The sequence below is a fragment of the Phasianus colchicus genome, chromosome 4, assembly GCF_987193195.1.
Source record: "Phasianus colchicus chromosome 4, bPhaCol1.hap1.1, whole genome shotgun sequence".
Classification (NCBI taxonomy): Eukaryota; Metazoa; Chordata; class Aves; order Galliformes; family Phasianidae; genus Phasianus; species Phasianus colchicus.
In genome coordinates, this window is record NC_143439.1 from 20,141,779 (window position 1) to 20,161,471 (window position 19,693).

At 34.9% G+C, this 19,693-nt stretch overlaps 1 protein-coding gene across 5 annotated transcripts in view; it reads right to left on the reverse strand.

The window, feature by feature from the left end:
* Positions 1-85: 85 nt before the first annotated feature.
* GSTCD (glutathione S-transferase C-terminal domain containing) overlaps positions 86-19,693 on the reverse strand; it is a 72,892-nt gene continuing 53,284 nt past the window's right edge. For 4 of the 5 annotated variants that reach the window (XM_031607548.2, XM_090138862.1, XM_090138861.1 and 1 more), the window contains exons 9-13: positions 18,356-18,489; positions 16,531-16,561; positions 13,517-13,586; positions 5,833-9,607; positions 86-2,282 (exon numbers count right to left, since the gene is read on the reverse strand). In XM_031607548.2, the coding sequence (XP_031463408.2) occupies positions 9,471-9,607; positions 13,517-13,586; positions 16,531-16,561; positions 18,356-18,489 (372 nt within the window). In that variant the 3' untranslated portion in view covers positions 86-2,282; positions 5,833-9,470. The remainder of the gene's footprint in view (positions 2,283-5,832; positions 9,608-13,516; positions 13,587-16,530; positions 16,562-18,355; positions 18,490-19,693) is intronic. The other variant, XM_090138859.1, reaches the window with a different exon arrangement.

Sequence of the window (19,693 nt, forward strand, 5' to 3'; positions counted from 1 at the left end):
AGCATGAGGGATGAGAACTGAGACACAAGCAAGCCATTTAGGATGATTAGCAGTTAATAAAAAAAATAAAAAAAATATTACTTACATGGTAAGAAAATATATACTAGAGAATGCTCATAATCAACAGTTTACTGTCTTTGTCATGGGCATGAAGTGCATAACATCATTCCGTTGAACAATATTAAAGGCTGATAACAGATTTTTAAAGAAAAAGAAAAAAAAATCACATCAAATTACTATCTGTAACTAAGTGAAAATATATAGAAAACAAAACAGGAACAGCATCACATATGTTACACAGAACATCACAATAAAAAGAGCTGCTAAGAATCCAAAAACCACAAAGACGTGAGCTGAAACCAAACTGAACTTACTGCTGTTACTGTAACAAAAGAAAAACACAATATTAACTTGAGATCTCCATGAAGATGTTCTCAACCTCAGTTTTAATGTGAACTATTTTAATTAAGCATGTTCATGGGAAGTGTATCTGGACTTCATGAACTTTCTCTTTCTGCTCAACCTTCATATGCCCACACTGCAAGCTATGACTTTTTGGGCTGCTGAAGAATTTTAACATGTATGAACGTAAATAAGTCTGAGAAGTAATCAGAATTGTTTTCTGTCAAAAGAAGCAAATGAAATTAATCTGGCACAGCATGGATTCAAATGATTCTGCTCATGAAACATACTCCTTGCAAGTAATTGCAGAACCAAAAGAAAACAATTTACAGTAGGATAAGAAATCAGCCTTGATTATAACAGTTTTCCCCCATGCCATGGATTCACTACCAAAATTAGGGGCAAAAAAAAGTTGCAGTTTCATAATATAGATATGCTGCCTAACAATGCCTTTTCAGAGAGAAATGATAGAGAACTACTTCAACCCAATTCTTTGAATTGTTCTTCTTTTTCATACTGAACCAGAACTGCTTTACCAATTCCGACAAAGGTGGGATAAATTAGGTCAAGTTATGTAAAATACTCTGGGTCCTCATATTTGCCATCTCATTTGGTTTCAGGTGTTGTCACGTCACTTGTGTGAGCTGAGATATAATTGTGTAATGAGATGCATCCTCTGTTACTAGTTGCTTATAATTCAACCTAGAACTACTGACATAAATGAGTTAGTATTGCTGTTATCAAGGGAAAAAAATTGCTTATCTAATTCATTGAATCGCTTATTTAATTTCCATCTTGTTTTGACATATGAAAAATTCCTAGTACATTCTGAAATGTGGGGCAAGCAGAGCTAGTAGGCAGGAAAACCTACTACAGGTGGTGAAAAGATGTCTGCAATACCCAAAAGAACTTTCAGAAGTTCAAACAGGGTGGACAGATGATGACTCCTATTGCTGTTTCACCGAACCACGGAATGGCTGAGGTTGGAAGTGATGTCTGGAGGTCATCTAGTCCCAACCCCTGCTCAAGTACAGCTATATAGATTTACTTGCCCAAGACAAACAGATTTGAGCACCTTCAAGAAGGGAGACTACCCCTCTCTGCAGTGAGTTCAATATTACATATTCTAACAAATATAATGGTAACAGACTGGGATAATCCTGGGTCAGGTCCTCAGATTCTGTAAAATTAAATACCTCAGTGAAACAACATATATTAAGTTTTCTGTCCGCTTAAAGTCAAAAGCGAAACAGATCCCATAGAAGTATATTCTAGTAACAGCTGCATACAGCACAGGACTGTTATGATATTTTTTGCATACGTAGTTGCTTGTGAGCCTTTTAATGCCTTTGAGCATTTGAGTTTATTTGTGGTTTTCATTATGTAGCATTTAAGAAACTTTAAGTAGTCCATTAAATTCACGTCTCCAGAATACAATATGAGTGGTAAGAGGATGGAGAAGATTTAAGATAGGCTTAAGTGCTCAGTATGAAAGGAAATTAAGGAGTTTCAGGGTTATCTACCTGGTCTGGTAAACAGTTTCTGATTCTTCTACAGTCTGGCTCAAACAACGCAGTAGCATTCAATCTTACTTTTACTATATTCTTTTTAAAGCTCTATATTCAAAACCAGTAAGTGACTCCAGATAACACTTTTAAAGAATTTTACAGGTTTTTATGGATACTTTTTGAGAGGAAACAATTAATTTACTGATAATTAATCAGTATTTAATACACAGTTGTATACGGACTTCAACAGTTTTAAATAAGCAAGCATGCTCCTTAACTGAGATTTTCTTATGGTAGAGAAACACAGTAGCTCTGGCTGAGATGGACTGGGAACTCCAAACCAGAAGTTTTTTCATTAGGATTGAAGAAACTCTGCAATAACAAAAGTAAGAAAATTTCAGGAACAGAAAACAAATTGTGAATGCTTTCATAAAAGGAGAAGGAAAATCTAAGAAAGAGACTGAAGCAAATCTATCAACGGTTTTCAATCAAAACTGCTTTATAGGCAATGACAAAATATTCTAGGACAAATAAAAAAATCCAATTTTAGAGAGCTCTATAGAGTTTTAAGTAGCAGAATACACAGGTAAGAGAATTAATGAAAGAATTAATGAACTGTTCTGTGAACTAGAACAAAGGGATAAAGGTTGCTTGCTGACCTATTCAAGAAAGTACATTTTGTTCTTGTCTTTTTACTTCTAATACATGCATAACTGATAACTTAGCTTGGTCTAGCAGGAGAGGTATTAGAACTGAAAGACAGATAGTAAAGTGTCTATAAAAACTTCCACGTTCTTTCAAGAATTATAGCATAAACTACTCAAAAATATTTTGCAATGTTCTGAGTAATGTAACAGTGCACCTTCTTAACTGCCAGCTCTCAAAGGCAGAGGGCATCCACAAATAAACAAGCTGCCATTTTTCCCTTGAGTGGAGTTAAAGAATGCCATCAGAAAATTAGACTGGTAACAGTACTCAGTTTGTACTTTTAATGAAACTGAAAGTAGTGGTCACAGAAGGAAAGAGGAACACATTTAAAACATATTGGAACAGAAAGCAATCTAAGTCCACTTAAAAACAGTGCTTTCTGCACTGCATAGACTTTTCTTTGTACATGGAAGCAGGTGTTACATCATAGCAATCTTTTGCACATTTGTCTATATCCTCATGGTTAACAGATGAAAAAGATGTGCACCTAATCTTGAAGAATGCTAACAAAACTGACTACCCTTTAGAAGTTTAAAACTAAACCTTTTAGTAATTTTCACACACACCAGCAAATTCTGAGTAAGAACACAGAGTGAGGCTGTGTTACTCTCAGAACTTGAACATCCTCACTTCTTTCAAGCAAGGTAGGTGCTAACACAGAATCAATTAGAAGATTTATGCCCTCCAGACTGACAGCATACATGTCAATAGGTGCAGCTACAAGAATAAATACTATTCTGTATACTAATCACGTACAGATATCCCGCTAGTTTAAGATGATTAGGAACTAAAAGCTGCGATTGGAAACACTCAGTAAGGATTATTCAGCTGGAACATGTTTTATTTTAGAGGGCCTTTTGGTATTTATGACAGAGCAAATAAAAGTAATCCAATTGTAAAAGAGATTCATAAACTAACTGAAGGTTTTTTGCATAATTGCTTAAATCACTTAAAAATTTTCTTTCCCAGATTCCTACTTTGAATATGAAACGTTACTCTAACAAGGACGATGTGTCCATTTATAACCAAATGCTTGTGTGTAATGGTCAAATGCAAAAAAGGAGGAATTAAATGTTTATCTGAGTCTTGATTTTCATCCAATACCTTGGGTGACTTATCCTGAAATTCTAATTATATCGCCCTATACAAGCACTGCAAATATGAAAACCGAGAGAAAAATATATTTGCAAGAGCCTTTTTCCTCTGTCTTTTCCAAAGTAAAGAGATGGCTGCGGTCAAATTACTTAATGAAAAGAACTCAGTGTATCAGCAATCACCCTAACAAAGAGAACATGCCCATTTACAGTATTGTTTAACTATTTCTATAGTTGGTGACCACACTAAATGGGTATTTGAATGGTAACACGCCAAATGAATAAAAACAACCTTCATGGTGCCAAACATTAGCTATTTCTACAAAACTAACTAAAAGCATGCAAAAGCAGTGCGCAGAAATACGTACATCTACTTCATCTCCTGGCCTCTTAGACAATCTGAATTATCTATATTTTGTGATTTTGTTTAAAAGAGCAATGTCAGTACAACAGGCCAGAAATTATCATCTGTTCATGATGTCATCCAAGCTTATATTGAGCCACAGTAATACATATGCATCATAGCTCAGGAGCTGTTAACACAGCATGACTATGAGATCAGGCTATCTATGAAATAAACCTACAGTTTATGCCAAAGTGCATGAAAAACAATATTAGCTGATGAAAAACCATAATAACTAGAAGCTGTGCAGTTCAAAAGCCTCTTATTAGCTGAAGAACAAGGCTGAATAAAAGTTAGTTTTAAGAAGTCAGTCACTTAGTTAAATGGTGGCACCAGGGATTTAAAACAGCAATTCAGAACTCTGATTGTTCTGGTAGTCCAGACCAGAGACCTCAAAGAAAAGGGCAATTCTGCTGTTGAAGGAGCTGCAGGTGGCTCAAAGTTGTTGGCCTAAGCTCTAGAACAGGAAGCTTCTATCTGTCACAATCCTACACTATTGTCTTTTTTAACTATGGATAACTTAATTATCCATTTTTGTTCTGTTTTTAAAAAGCTCTATTTAAAAGCATGATTTAAATCTTGAAATCTTGGCTCAGTGAGCATTTGTGATGGGGAATTCCACTGGCTGAATAGAGATGCCATAGAGAAACATACACACTATAAAAATGCATACCCAGACACTTACAAACTTATTGGTACCCCTAGAGTTCTGTGCAAAGCCGTAAGTTGGTTACATTATTCTAGTACACCAGTTTTGTATTTTCTTTGCAAAACAATAGGATTCTTTGTGTATAAGCTGTTAAAATCACCTACATGATTTTCGAGGCCTCTTGCATGTCTTCTAATATGTATTTTTATACAGTCAATGCAACCAAGGAGTAAGTCAGTTTATCACAAAAACAAATCAAAACAAAAACAGGAGAAGCTCGTAGATTAGTTCAAACAGCCACAAGTAAACCAGAAATGGTCCTCAATCCAGAAAAAAACACAGATAAAACTCTTAAAACATGCTGGGATGGGGAGCAAAACAGAACTGCTAGAAGGATTGATTTCCACAGCTGGAGTATCTCAAATAATTACTGCCTATTCAACTCAACCTTCCTTTCCACATTTGCACTGCTCTTCTGCTTACACTGAAACTACCCTGGCTATATTGAAAGTGTTAGGCAAAACATCTATCTAATAAGAATCAGACTTTTTTTCAGCAGTGTAGTTACCTTGTAGCTTTTTTTTTTTTTTTTTTTGAATGAGTAAATTAAAAGTGAGTTCTAGTCTTGTTCATATTTATTTCATATGTCAGATAACTTAATTTCCTCCAGATTTAACATTTCCCATCATATCATAGCTTCAACCTGTTTCTCCCTCTTGAGAACCGTTCTCTGACCTAAACAAGTCCAAAGGACTAGATAGGATGTATCTGATGGTATGGAGAGAACTGCCTGAAACCTTCATGAGGCTCCTCTCTAATAGGTTGTGAAACAGGAGGGGTTCCACAATGGCTTCAGAAAGGCAAATACTACAGCAAAAAGTACAACATAGGAATCACAGGCAGGTCACCCTCACTTCCCTTCCTGGAAAATCACAGAACAAGGAGTCTTGGAAGACTTCCAACCTGACATGGCTTACTTTCATTTAACTCTGTAGCCTCCTTAGTAAACAGCTATCAACTGCAAACACAAGGCATAAAATCACAATATTTATCTCTCCCTTTTCTTACCTGCAACCTTAATTTAGGAACATCTGTTCTGGCGTATCAATCCCAAATGAATGAAAAACTGCTGCTTGATACACTTGTAATAGGAGTCATGCTGAGCTCTTCAACCTAATTTTTGTCGTCTCCTAAACAGTAGCATAAGAAAAAAAAAAAACATCAACACCAGAAAACACATCAAAATCTGGTCATCAAGACTGTTACATGGCAGAGATGAATTAACTCTTACACTGTTTCACCTAAATAAGCCTTTTCCTCATTATTGCTTTAATGAAATAAATGAAACCGACTTCCCTTTGTCTCTTGCATCCATTATTGGACAGATGCACCTATTTAATTTAACTGAGGATTATAATGCTACATTTGAAGGTGTTTGAGCTCTAAATACTACTGATATTGACAACAGTTCATAGTAACCTACTGTACCTTCATAAATTTCTTGTCAAAATGCTATGTTAAATTACATCTAATGTTACAACACTTAACGCAGCAAACATAATATAAATGTTGGAAATTTTAGAGTTACAACAACATACTCGACTAAGAAGCACTAAGTGTACTGGCACATTATTTTAAATCAACATTTAATGCTCAGAAGTTGTCAACAATTAAAAGCATGTATGGAATGCTGTTCCAGGACGTAGAGAATAAGTCAACTTTGGAAAACTAGCATCGGGAGAGAGTAAATTATATCATATAATGATATGCTAATAGAAAGATAAAATAATTACTCTTGACTGAAAAAAGTGTAAATATTTTAACGTGAACTAACGTTTATGGTGGATAAAGCGCTCAGAAATATTAAGAACACTTTCTAAAATTAGATCTTGGTTTCTGCCAATGAAGGGAACACATCCAAGAAATGAAAATGCTTTTTCTTTTGTATGTTTTATCTATTATTATTAATCCTTCTGCAACTAGCCTGCAATTGCCCCAAATTTCATGGCCACCTTTTTAACCAACACCATTATTTAAATGATTTTAGATTCCATATATTAAGATTCTGCTGAGTTCACCACTCATTTAGTTGCATTGTGATTCCGAAGACAGACAGAACATAGATTTTTCTTTGTAACTTCAAGAAACATAACTCAATTCTCATCAGTTTACAAATATCACATTGGGCACTAGTGTTGATAAATGAATTCCAAACTCAGAAAGATACCCACTGAAAAGAAGAGTTAATTTTAAATTAAAAAGAAAAAAATATGGCAATATCAGCCAAAAAACAATTGGCAACAAATTCTCTGTATGCTGACATACCTGCTGTGAACTAAATAAATATTAGAGTCTAAACATAATGAAGGCTAAGTACACTGAAGTAATTAAAAAGTCAGGTGCCATATATATTAGAGTCAGTGGATAAAAATGTAACGTATTCAGCATCACAGAGAGCTTGCCACCTCCAGTGCAGCCATGATTCCAACCCACAGGTACTTGCATAAGAGCCATTCTAATTCTTAAAATTCAAGGAAACTTTTTCACTTGAGGAAGGATGACCAACAAAAAAAGAATAATTCAAGGTACATTTCAGTTCACGTAACAAGTTCCTGTTTCTCTATGATCATGAAATATTTATCTTTAAAATGGTAAACACTGAAATTAATAGTTGTCTTCATTATTAGTACAACTGTATCATTTAGCCCTGTACCAAGGGCTCCATCTCAGCTGATGCTGTACAAACTGATGAAAAATCAGCACAGTCAAGTGAAATAGTCTAAAGAGGAAACAGTGTACCATTAGTCAATAATTTAATCTCTAAACTGATTATTTAATTAGTTAACAAGGAAGTCTCCAATAGTATCAGTCACTTTGCATAAACTGAAGCATTCAAGTAGCATATCTGAAAAAACATATGGGAGAAACTCAGTTAAGTAAAATAATTCTGAGTTACTAGTTAAGAAATACAGTGCTTGACACCTATTAAGTTTTAAAACTATTTGGTTCACTCAGAAATGACCTGCATGATTTGTTATAAAACTAGCCTAAATACTTCTCTCTACACATGGCTTATTAGGGAAACTGCTGCAAACAAAGAAAAAAATAAACTTGGTTTCAGTTTTTTTTATTTATAATATTATTCTTCCTTCATCATAAAAAAGTAATGAAGAGATTTTCTCACTCCAGATATACAATCTGGAGTTCCAAATAGATTAACGTGAATAATGTTCACATTTGACGTAGTTCTAACTTAAAAACAGTTCTCTTTGGCAAATGCATCTCTGAGCAAAACCTCCAAAGGCAATTGATATTGCCGTGTGTTTTATACTAGCTACACAATCTTCCAATCCCTACCTTCTCTCATAATTATAAAAAAACTGCAGAAAAAACACTACATTATTTTCAAAAATTCGCAGTGAAGATATGAATTAATACCTATTTGCTTACCTTTGTGCTTCCACATAAGAGTGCAGCTTCCTTCAATCTTGACATTAAAACAAATGTTTAGGTCTCTTAGAAAGAGCTTTAATAAAGAATAAAGTATTCTGGGATCCTTTCTTTTCCTCCAATACCTGTTGCTGTTTGTAATTCTGTTTCCCACATATGCTGATTAAACTTCAGATATATTTAAATTAAACAATGGCAAAATTTGGAAACATATGAAACCCACAAACATACAAGAAATATCTTGTTATGAGCTTTTTTCACTGTGACAGTGTGAACAGACAGTTTTAAAGTAGGGTAGAAAACCCAAACACAGAAGAACATTTATTTTCATTTAATGGTAACATGTCTATGATTGAGCTTTTCAAATAGTTCCACGACTGCAACTTCTTCCAAATTTAAACTAAATATAAAAACAAATGAAGATGATGTATGTGGACACAAGAACTTCTTTAAAAAGTTGTATCTGACAGCAAGTGTCTTTCAAATGGAAAGAAATCCATTTCAATTAGCAGAGGTGGCAGTGAAGTAACCATTCACTGACATCACTGTTAGCTCCTATAATCTGAACAACAGAGAAATAAGGGTTTGCTCTCTTTAGCCACACACACACTTTCCAATGAGTGGGTACAGAATTCTTGTGAAATATCTAAAGGTAAAAATTTTACATCATTTTTAAAAGGATTAAGTTGGAACACAAATTACATGCAGAATAATGCTGAAAGCATTCTGAAGAATTTGTATTAAGAATCTTGATGAAATAGTATGGCATTCTTTAGCAAAATCTAGCCAACACCTGTTGCACAGTTTTCATCACTAACACCATAAATCTTCTCCCTTTAGTGAAATGCATTACTGGCTGATAACTGCTCTGCCCATGAGCACAAATGAAGTTTTGAACATGAATGCAATTTTGAAGCAGCCAAGACAGCTTTACTGAAAAGGAAATAACCTTCCCTTCTAAGCCTTCTTCCCCTTTTTTCTAAGCTTCTGCAGATGGATGCAATTCTATGGACCATTGTTAGAGAAACTTCTCACTATGAAAACCAAAAGTTTGCTTAATGACACATTACAAGTACAATTTGCAATGCTCTGCATGCAGTTCACTTTCTAAAACTTCTTATGCTGCTTCCTTTTCCAAACTTTTCAATGGGTTCAAGATGCATGATGTCTGGTTCCCAACTATGCTTGTATTTGCTGTATGTTTTTATGCACTGAAGATTTATGATCAACTTCAAATCAAGTGCAAGTTTCATTCTCTAAACTGGGGTGCCCACAAACATATTGTTCTTTGGAGAACAGCTCTCTGGCTCCATAGATGTAACTTGAACAGAGTAGTTAAATCTTTCTGCAGCCCATGCTCGATCGAGGTCCACAAGCCCCATACATTGCTTTCCTGAAAAAAAAGAGGAAAGGAGAGCACAGAAAGTCTAAAAATACGCAAGCATTATCAGAAATATGTACTTCAATTTTAAGATGAAACATCAGTAAGTCATAAAAAAAAAAAAGGTCCAAATCTGCTTTAAAATCTATCTTAATCTGTTTTACTTCAAATAAACTTTAATAGGCATTAATAGTTCTAAATCACATCTGCATCTTGTAACCTTCATTTATCAATTTTCTTGAGAAGGGTTATTAACTCTGTACATAGCGAGAAATATAATAGGCACAGCTATTTTTAAATATTCCCAAAACTTGCGGAAGAGTGTGTGCATTAAAATAAAAGCCACAGGAAGAAAACAGCCGGTTTGTCCCTCAGCTCCTGAATTGTTAAAATTCTTACTCCTTTATAACCATAGTTGTTTTCCTGCTGCAGTTTCACCTAAAATCTGAAAATCTTTGGTTACTGATAAGCAAGGGAAGAAGAAAATACTGAACAGTTATCCAGTGTAGGTGATCTCAAGAAAATAAATGAAACTGCGAGTGAAGATCAGATTTGTGACTGCCTGAGGAACCTGAATATTCACAAGTCTACAGATCCTGATGAGATGCATCCCAGAGTCCTGAGGCTGACACAGTGGCCAAGCTGCTCTCAAAGCCAATATTACTGTCCCTTTTCTCTTTCTTGAAAGAATTGCAAAATTATATATTTTTTGGACTGAGATGAGTACTCATAAGGAAAATTCATATTCAGCTCATCATCAGGACATAAGTCAGGTATTCTAAACTACTCTCTTACTTGCTTAGTTGTTTCCCTTCAATATATATGGAATTTGGTTGCACCTGGTAAGCATCTGTGCAAGCTTAAGGTAGTTGGCATGAACATGTCCCCTAGTATCTTTGCATTTCAGGACAGCTGGCGCACATCACACTTCAATACAATGTTTAGTCCAGTCTTTCTTCCCTTTCCACAGTGAACTGATGGCCAGAAGTATTTTCTCCTTCTCAACTGAATTCACTATTCTGACTTCATCAAGATAGTGACATTTTGATTCTATTCTGGTGGTAGCCTCCACTTTGTGAGGGTAGCTAGAATGCTGTACTTTGTGTGCAGCTTTTTTAGGGGCTCTTAGGTAATTAAACAAAATTATGTTATTTTACTGAGACTGCATAATTACTGACATTTACCCTTAAAAGTAGAACAAGCCATTATCATCTACAACTGAAAATAAAAAGCCTTCAGTTGTTTAGAAATATTTGCATTAAATGAAATCTGCAGAGGTTTCTCAATATCCAATTATGCATTGCACAAACATTAACAAACAAAATCTCACAATGGCTGCAACACTAATCTAAGTCAATCTCAAGTTTTTTGCAAACAAGACAAATTAGCCCAACAAGATTCCCATAACATCAACTTTCACAGCTGAAATAGTTAAACAGAATGGGAATGGTCTTCAATTAAACTGAGAAGTGTTACTTGGAACATTAAGGGGAAAAATAAAGCAACAACCATTCTTTAAAACATAAAAAGCAATGACATTTCCTGTCTGGGAAAGAGGAAAAATGATCTGCGTTTAGTTTTTGTCAGGAAAAACAACATAGAAGTTATGTTTGTGATTAAAAAAAATACAGTTTCAGAAAGAGAAAAGGCAAAAGTTACAATCTTTAAAAGATGTTGTTGAGTCCCCTTCCAACTTTCAGTTCACCTAGCAAACAGCAGGAGAAAATTCCTGGTGCTACACTGGTACCCAAATGCTGATTTTTTTTATTCATAAATACTGTGATGATAGCAGAAGAGCAGACAAGTTGTAAAATACTATCATCCTAATACCTGTATTACTTTCTTTTTCTGTAGCTAGTATAGGAAATAATCAAAATTCTTTAAACAAATCTTATTGAAAAACATGACTATTTGCTTTGCTATTTTCATATGTTTGGTAAGTGGGGGAGGAATAATCATGTGCATCAGTATCAGTTAGAGGATGACCTCCTGGAGAGGAACTCTGCAGAAAAGGATCGGGGGGTCCTGGTGGACAACAGGTTGGCCACGAGTCAGTGGTGTGCCCTTGCTGCCAAGAAGGCCAATGGTATTCTGGGGTGCATTAAAAAGACTGTGGCCAGCAGGTCAAGGGAGGGCATTCTCTCCCCCTCTGCTCCATCTTGGTGAGGCCACATGTAGACTTCTGCATTCAGTTCTGGGCTCATCAGAAAAAAAAAACAAAAAAAAAAACAAAAAAAAAAAACAAAAAAAAAAAAAAAAAAACAAGGATCTCCTAGGAGGAGTCCTGTGGAAGACACAAAGATGATAAAGGGCCTGAAGCATCTCCTGTATGAGGAAAGGCTGAATAACTTGGGTCTGTTCAGCCTGGAGAAAAGACGACTCAGAGAAGATCTAACAAGTGTTTATAAATATCTAAAGGGAGGTGGGAGGCTAACGGATGAGGCCAGGTTCTTCTCAATGGTGTGTAGTGATAGGACAAGAACTAATGGCCTAAAACTTGAACATACAACGTTCTATATTAGCATGTGGAAGATCTTCACAGTAAGGGTGACAGAGCTCTGGAACAAGTTGCCCAGAGAGGCTGTGGAGTCTCCTTCTATGGAGATACTCAAGACCTGGCTGGACCCCTACCTGCACAACCTACTGTAGGGTACATGCTTTAGCAGGACCCGATGATCTCCTCAGGTCATAGAATCACTTCAACCCCTGTCATTCTGTGATTGTGTGGTTCACGTGAGCCAAGAATCCACCGTTATATCTTTAGAGTTCTCAAGCCTTTCTGTCTTTTCTGGCATGGAATCTAGCTTATAGCTTCCATGGGAACATTAGTACCAGACAGGAGCACATTATAACCTCTTATGAATAAAAAAAACTAGAATTTTGCACATAATGAAGAAACAGCTTTGCTTATTCCATATTTTCAAAATCTTAAGTCTTTTTTTTTATTTCTTCAGATTAAAAAAATAGAAAAAGCAATGAAAGAATGAGATGTACAGTTATGCGTAATATGAACTTCTGTATTTCTGATTATTAAATACTATGTTATATACTTTGCTGTCTATGTGAATAATGAAATTACCACGTTTATGCATTTCTTTATCTCAGAAAACACTTAAGCAATGATCTGAAATTACAGGGATGATATTGCTTTTGCCACTAATTGCACAGAAATAACCCAAAAGAAGGCAGCTACTCTTATTCAAAATTGCAGTAATATAGAAATCTGACACAGAACTGACTACTGAAAGGTGAAAACAATCATGCACTGCTGAAGCTATAGCATAAGCTTTCCCACAATGGGAAAGTATTTAATAACCCTGATAAGGGGCAAGTCAAGTTGTGCTCTGGTCAGAGTTGTCAAATTAAAATTACTCATTTAAATACAATCCCAGAAAATCTTCAAGATGTTTTCCAAGGTTATTACAAATTTAATATTGAGGTGGGCAAAATAGGTTTGTAGGCCATTAAGCCTGTCTGTATCAAATGTAGCTTAAATTTTGTGATGCAGTTTTGATGTTTACAGCTGGTGTTATGTACTTGCCCTTCTGAACAGGTTACTACCAGCAATTACAAGTAGCATAAAGGGTTCACACTGCAAATCACTGCTACAAATAGCAAGTGCTTTTAATGCAATATGGACTGGCAATAGAAGGGCTTCAGTAAAGTCTACAAAAACCTCACTCTATTTCATAGAGTGGGAAAAATGTGGAGAGGCAAGAAAAAAGAAGAAAAAAGTAAAATGCAAACCCTCTAGCTCACGTTGATAACCACGAACAAAGAAAACAGTTTTAATACCATAGTTCAGAACAGCAAGGAGAAAAATGTGAAGAAACCCATATTTCACAGCACTGTTTATTCCTTTATATAGCAATGTAAAGACTTCACTGAAATAGTTTAAATTATAGCTGTAGAAATTCATACCTATCAGCTTCCGTTCAGGTGGAAGATGAACAGCTGTTTGATCTGCAAACCTACAAAGGATCATGTGCTCCTAAAAGGAAAAGAAAAGATACTTAGTTCAGTAGTGTTTCTTTTGAATCCAGTAAGAAAAATCTAATTGGGGTTGGAACTAGATGATTTTAAGGTCCCTTCCAACCTAAGTTATTCTGTGACTCTATGATTCTAATTTACTAATCAGATGTATTAAAAAACACTATCATGTAGAAAACTGTTTCAAAAAAAAAAAAAAGTGTGCAAATCCTAATTTTATATTACCTTGGGCTGTAAAAAAAAATTAAAAAAAATCAAGTGCAACTACAAGCAGATTTCTACTCAAGTATGCATGTTTCTTGCCTGCCTTTAAACTCAAATTTTACTTTATTTAATCATATGGTATAATTGAGGCAGTTCCCTACTATAGCTAACACACACAAGGGTTTCAGCTCACAGCTCCACAATAAATGTGCAAGCAAAATGAGAACATGCTATAACATGATTAGAACACAATATGTTTTGCTGAGGCAATTTCACTATATTTTTCGGTTTAAATATGGCTATTTCCATAGTATGAAAGGGTTGAAAATGCTTAACCCAGAAGTAATTACTAGGGAAGAGGAAAAAAAAAGAGACAGAGGCAATGTGGCTGTTTTTAGGAGAGAGGAACAGTGATGAGCAGCTTGGGAAGGAAAAGAGGGGTTTGGCAGGAGAGGAAGAATAAAAGACTTGCCACTTAACGTGGAAATCTGGACTGACTCCTGTGCCTTAGCTTCCTACCAGAGATGAGGCTTAAAGTTAAACTGAAGTCTAACTTACAATCACATCTTTTTCCTGTGACAGAACCAGTAAATTGTGACATCTTCTGTTGGTTAAAAATGAGGAGAAAAGCATTTCTGATGTAACTAGGATAACCATTTTAAACTGCACAAACTTCGTGCATGCAGAAGCCGTTAACTTGCTTTTTAGAATACCCACAAAAATGCCTATCAAGTTTTCAAAGCTGTATGTCTGAAGTTATTCATTCTTTCTTTCTAGGTCTTTGACAGGGAGAGCATCTTGACAAACAGAGCATTAAAAAAAATGTATCATGGTAGACATCTAGAGCTACCATAACCTTTGCAACTGTAAATGAATGAGTTACAGCATAATGTTCTCATCAAAAACATTTTAGAACTGCCAGACTTCTGGATGTCTTTTTAGATCTCACTAAAATGGGAGATAAGAGAAATGAATTTCAAATGGGAACTGGAGGGGGGTGACACAGACAACGTCTGGCTAGCACATGGTAGCTCTGGCTACTAGCCAGCATCCTGTAACAGTTTATTAATATGAAATATATAAAAATGCATACAGCTAGCTGTATAACAAAAGTTATTTATAACTAGGATTACTTGAGGCACCATCCAGCCTAGATCATTTGTACAAACTCTTACATTATTCAGAACAGAAATATTTTATTTTTTTTTTAGCATTGTCCTTGGCCTCTGAGCAGTTCTGCAACACAAAAAAGATGCTGAAATTTCTAAAGTGGTGATAAAACATGCAATTTAAATATCCAGATATGAATAGATTTGAGGAAAAAAAAAAAAAGCAGAAAAACAACAACAAGAAAATCAGAACTTCAATAATATTACATACACTATCCTAACCCAGGCTTCCTTGAATTCATGTCACCACACCTCTCCGTACTGTCAACAGGTCAACTTTTAACAATATGTGAGCAAATATTTTCTAATCTCAAACCTGAATTTTTCTTGATTGCATGTTAAAGAGTTGTAAATGTGCTGAACGAATGTTAATCAATGGAAAAACTAATCACAGATTCAAATCTCACTATGCCCTTTTATCAATTCAAACTATGGAAATTTCTGTGCAAGTCAGTGAAATCTACTTAGATCAGACTGTCACAAAGACTGTAGTAACTGAACCTCCCTGTGTAAGTTGGCTGAAGTTTTTAATTTTTCTTTTTCAAATGTCCTCACTGCAGGATCAAAAAAGATAATCTTCCTGCTATATACAGCATTCTTCAGTATGCTCAGTGTCCTAAAGCACATTTGGAGATTAAAAATAGCATCTTCCAAACATATTTTTGTAATAGAAGACTATTCTGCATCTCAAAAATTCACTGGCTTTTCTAAACACTGAGACTTAGCCTAGGATGTGATAAACCAGTGTTAATAAAGTTTCTATAGAATCTTGCTTCTCTTGAATAGAAATATTCTCTTTCCATACCACATTAAGTGCATTTGACCTTCGCTTTCCTGGTTGTTCATCACTTAGTTTAAACACACTGGACAATGCTTAATGAATCTGTTCCAGTCATCTCCTGACTACTGCACTGTCTTGTCCTATTTTACTCCCCTGTTATCTTCATTTTGTCAGACCTGAATGCTTTATTACTTCTTTCTCCCACTTTTCTCTCAAACCTCATCCGCATAGACCTTGTCTCTCCAGGATCAAAACACATTTGAATCTAAAATAATTTTGAATAAAGTTTTTAGAACAGTGTTGCACAAAATTCTTGATGAAGAGAATTATCTTTTCCCGCTCATTGTACGAGATCTTCTAGACATAAAATAGAGGGAGAAATATGATTTTACCAGAAAATGGTATCTATATAAGTAACAATTGTAACTAAAAGCAATTGCAAGTTTCTATGTTAGTATGTAAGATTAGATAAGTAAACTGCTATATGGTAACTTTTAACTGATACGTGTTGAAGGAGATATCTTAGGATTGGCTTAGGAATGACTCTTCTACATCTTATGATGAAAATAAAAAGACCTTTTCTGAAAAATAATATTTAAATTTATGAAAAGAAACTTAAATGTATGGCAGAGAGAAGGCAATGCAGTGACATCTGCACTACTACATAACACATGCATTCCTTCTCCATTAAAAGATAAATACTCATATTTCATTCGATAAGACCCAGTTAAGTGTAAGGAATGGCACAACACACCCTCCGTCCACAACACACAGCTGTTTATTTTACATACCTTGTAGGATAAAATTTCCTTGAACTGATGACTGGAAAAAGAAAGAGACTAATTCAATTAAGATCTTAAAACGTCAAGCTGGAATATAAAAGCAATCCTTACATACCAGACCACATTTTAACAGAACAGCACTATCTGTGGCAAACCAAAAGACATTCAAAGAAACTATACATGAAGACACTTCAATTACAAATAAAGAAAAAGCACATTTGATGTTTTTTTCTCTTCTATTGAATTATTCATAGAAACCCTCCATTTAAACCATTAAAAATGCTAACAAATGTTTACTAGGTTTTCCACAGTTTCACATACTAGATATTATACAGGTATACAAGCTCTAGACATGCATATATTTTCTGTGTATCACTAAAATAAGTTTCTAAAATGGAACTGAGTGGGGGAAAAAAGGCCCACACAGACAATATGAGCCATGTAGTAATATGGGCAGTCTGGTATGTTTTATAATCTTTTTTCTCCCCCTCATTTTTCAAAAGTAAGCTCTAAAATATAGCTCAAGGAAGGTTTGATATGTTATGAACCACATCATTTCTTACACTGGCTAACACTGTCAAGATTCATAATTTTAGCAAAGCCAAAATGCCAACTATTTACCATCTTGCAACACCTATAGAAACAAAAGATTCCTAACAGTGTGCATTTCTGGTCTTCATGACCTAAAACCAGAACCTGTCAAAAGCTGCTGTTTAACACGCCAATGGAAGAGTTGCATTATGCGTTAACTTCAGAAAGCCTAAAATTTTATTGCCCCCTCCTTAAGAATGCTGCTTTTTTGTACTTTGTCAGTGGAGAAAACAAAAGGGACACATCTGAAGACATGGGAAATTGAGCAAGAAAGTACTGTTAAATGCAGAGTTAATCAAATTTTAAAGCATTTACTCTCCAAACACTTCTGTGACAACACACTTGAATACTGGAAAAAAATATGAAAAATATTTTGCATTATTTTAGATTTTCTGATCCCTTTTAATACAGTGTGTTTCAGCTCCTTATTGTAGCAAATACGTATCTGAGACAATGCTGTAATTCCTAGTATGATTAAGTCTGATCCATCTTGGACACATAAAAGGCAAAGCTCAGCTTCAGGAAATAAAATAAAATAATCTTCTCCCCAACCTAGTTCTACGTGGAAAGCAGTTAGTATCTTATCTTAGCTACTTTTTGCCTGAATTCTATATTCTATTTGTATCAACGAAAGGTATTAAAATTCTTAAGCCTAAGATACATAAACATCTCCAACATGGCTAATTTGGAGAACAGAACAGCTACACAGTTCACTGAAAAAGTATTAAAAACATGATCTAAAAAAACAAATTTAAAAAAAAAAAAATCAGGAGAGCTGATCTACATGGGAATAAATCATAACAGTTTCACAAGCAATAAACTGCAGCATAAAGCAGATTCATTTATTTAAACTGACTGCTTACATCTTTATCCAGCATTAAAACGTCAATTCCCCTTCTTACAGTTCTTTTCATGAGCTTTCTATTAATGTAGTGATTTCAAGGTAAGAGGTCTGCATATTACAGCGATTTCTACAAACTCCGTCTACTATGTTGATAGTGTAAAGCCTTTGTGAACTTCAATGAATAGATAAATCCAGAAAAATAACCCAGAAATTACCCTTTAGGGGTAATCTCCCTTTCAGGGATGAATTTGCAAGTAGAAAGTGAAGTTAGCTGCATTGTAACTGAGAACAATTTAGCCTGGACATCTACAATGATTGACTAATTTTACAATCCTTTTGCATTTCCTTTTGTAAATTTAAATCGGTATTTTAAAGTTTATCTTGTTACCCCTAGTTTACCTTCTTGGATATTTAAACTTCACAGTGTTCTGAATGAAGCCATAACAACAAGGGGAGATGACAAAGGCTGCTCGAGCCTTGATGCAGTGTTCAATCACCATGTCTGTTGCCACACCACACGCATGTAGAGCCACCTACAATGTTGAAAACAACAACAAAAAAAAACCACACACACACACAAAAGAAAACAGGAATAAGCAAATTCTTTACAGCAATATTCTACATACAATCCTGTTACATATTTTTGATTGAGTTACTTAACATCTGAAGAGTATTTAGCAATGAAAACTGTTAAGCCAAAGGCCGAGGCCCGATACTTCATTTCTTGGCTTTTCATTTCTCTCTTTCCTGTTTATGCAGAGGAACCTTTATGGCCAACTGCATTTCACAAAGGAGTCACCAACAGTAAACAAAGGTTCCAGAAACAGTCATAAAATAAATGCATGCATGGGTACACTGCACTGCCATATCAAATCAAAGGAAAACAGAGTTCCAGAAAAATACTAAAAGAAACTACTATAGAGATTAGTAAAAAATTTTTGTTCAAGCAAAAAGGGTTTAGAAATACCAAAAAAAAATCTCATTCCCATTTGAACCTTATTAGATACCAGCCAATCCCAAACATCAGACAAAAATCAACAACGGGCCTCACTTGACCTGCTTCTATGGTCTCTCAGCTCTGGAGGAAACAGTCTGCCATTCCCTTAATTGAAAATTCTGCCTGCTACTTTATACAGTGATTCAGATTTGTAAAGCTGCATTGTTTTCTATGCTTTTATTTCTCTGTAAATTTAGGAAAAACGTTTAAAACTGCAAAGCTCACATTTCAAGGTTCAAAGCTGTTTTTCAAGGTACAGCAACTGGAAGATAAAAACTTCTCTCTCAGATGTGGATTATAACAAAGACTTTTTTGTTTGCCGGCTGCTTGATGTAAGCCAAGCTGAGCAGACCATTAATCGTGAGCTGAACTATAACTGCATACAGATGGTAACAAATACTCTTGTCTCAAGAACTTTCAAATTAATAAATGTAGTAACTTCAATTATTTTTTCTGTTTTTATGAATTTAACAACAAAAATAAAACTGGTTTAAGATCAGAACAACTTTTAATATTGCAGCTATTAGAATATCATGGAATAGTTACTTTTACATTTCTCCAAAGACCTCTGCTTTGCTTGCATGTTTGGGAAGGAGACCTTAAACCTGTGTTGGTTAAATAAATAACAACCATGAAACCAGTAGTTTTGCTGAACCTAAACGGACATAAAGCCAATTGGTTTCTTCTTCGGGTTCCTCAGAATCAACTTACTGAAGTAAAAAATCACAAATAAAAATCAA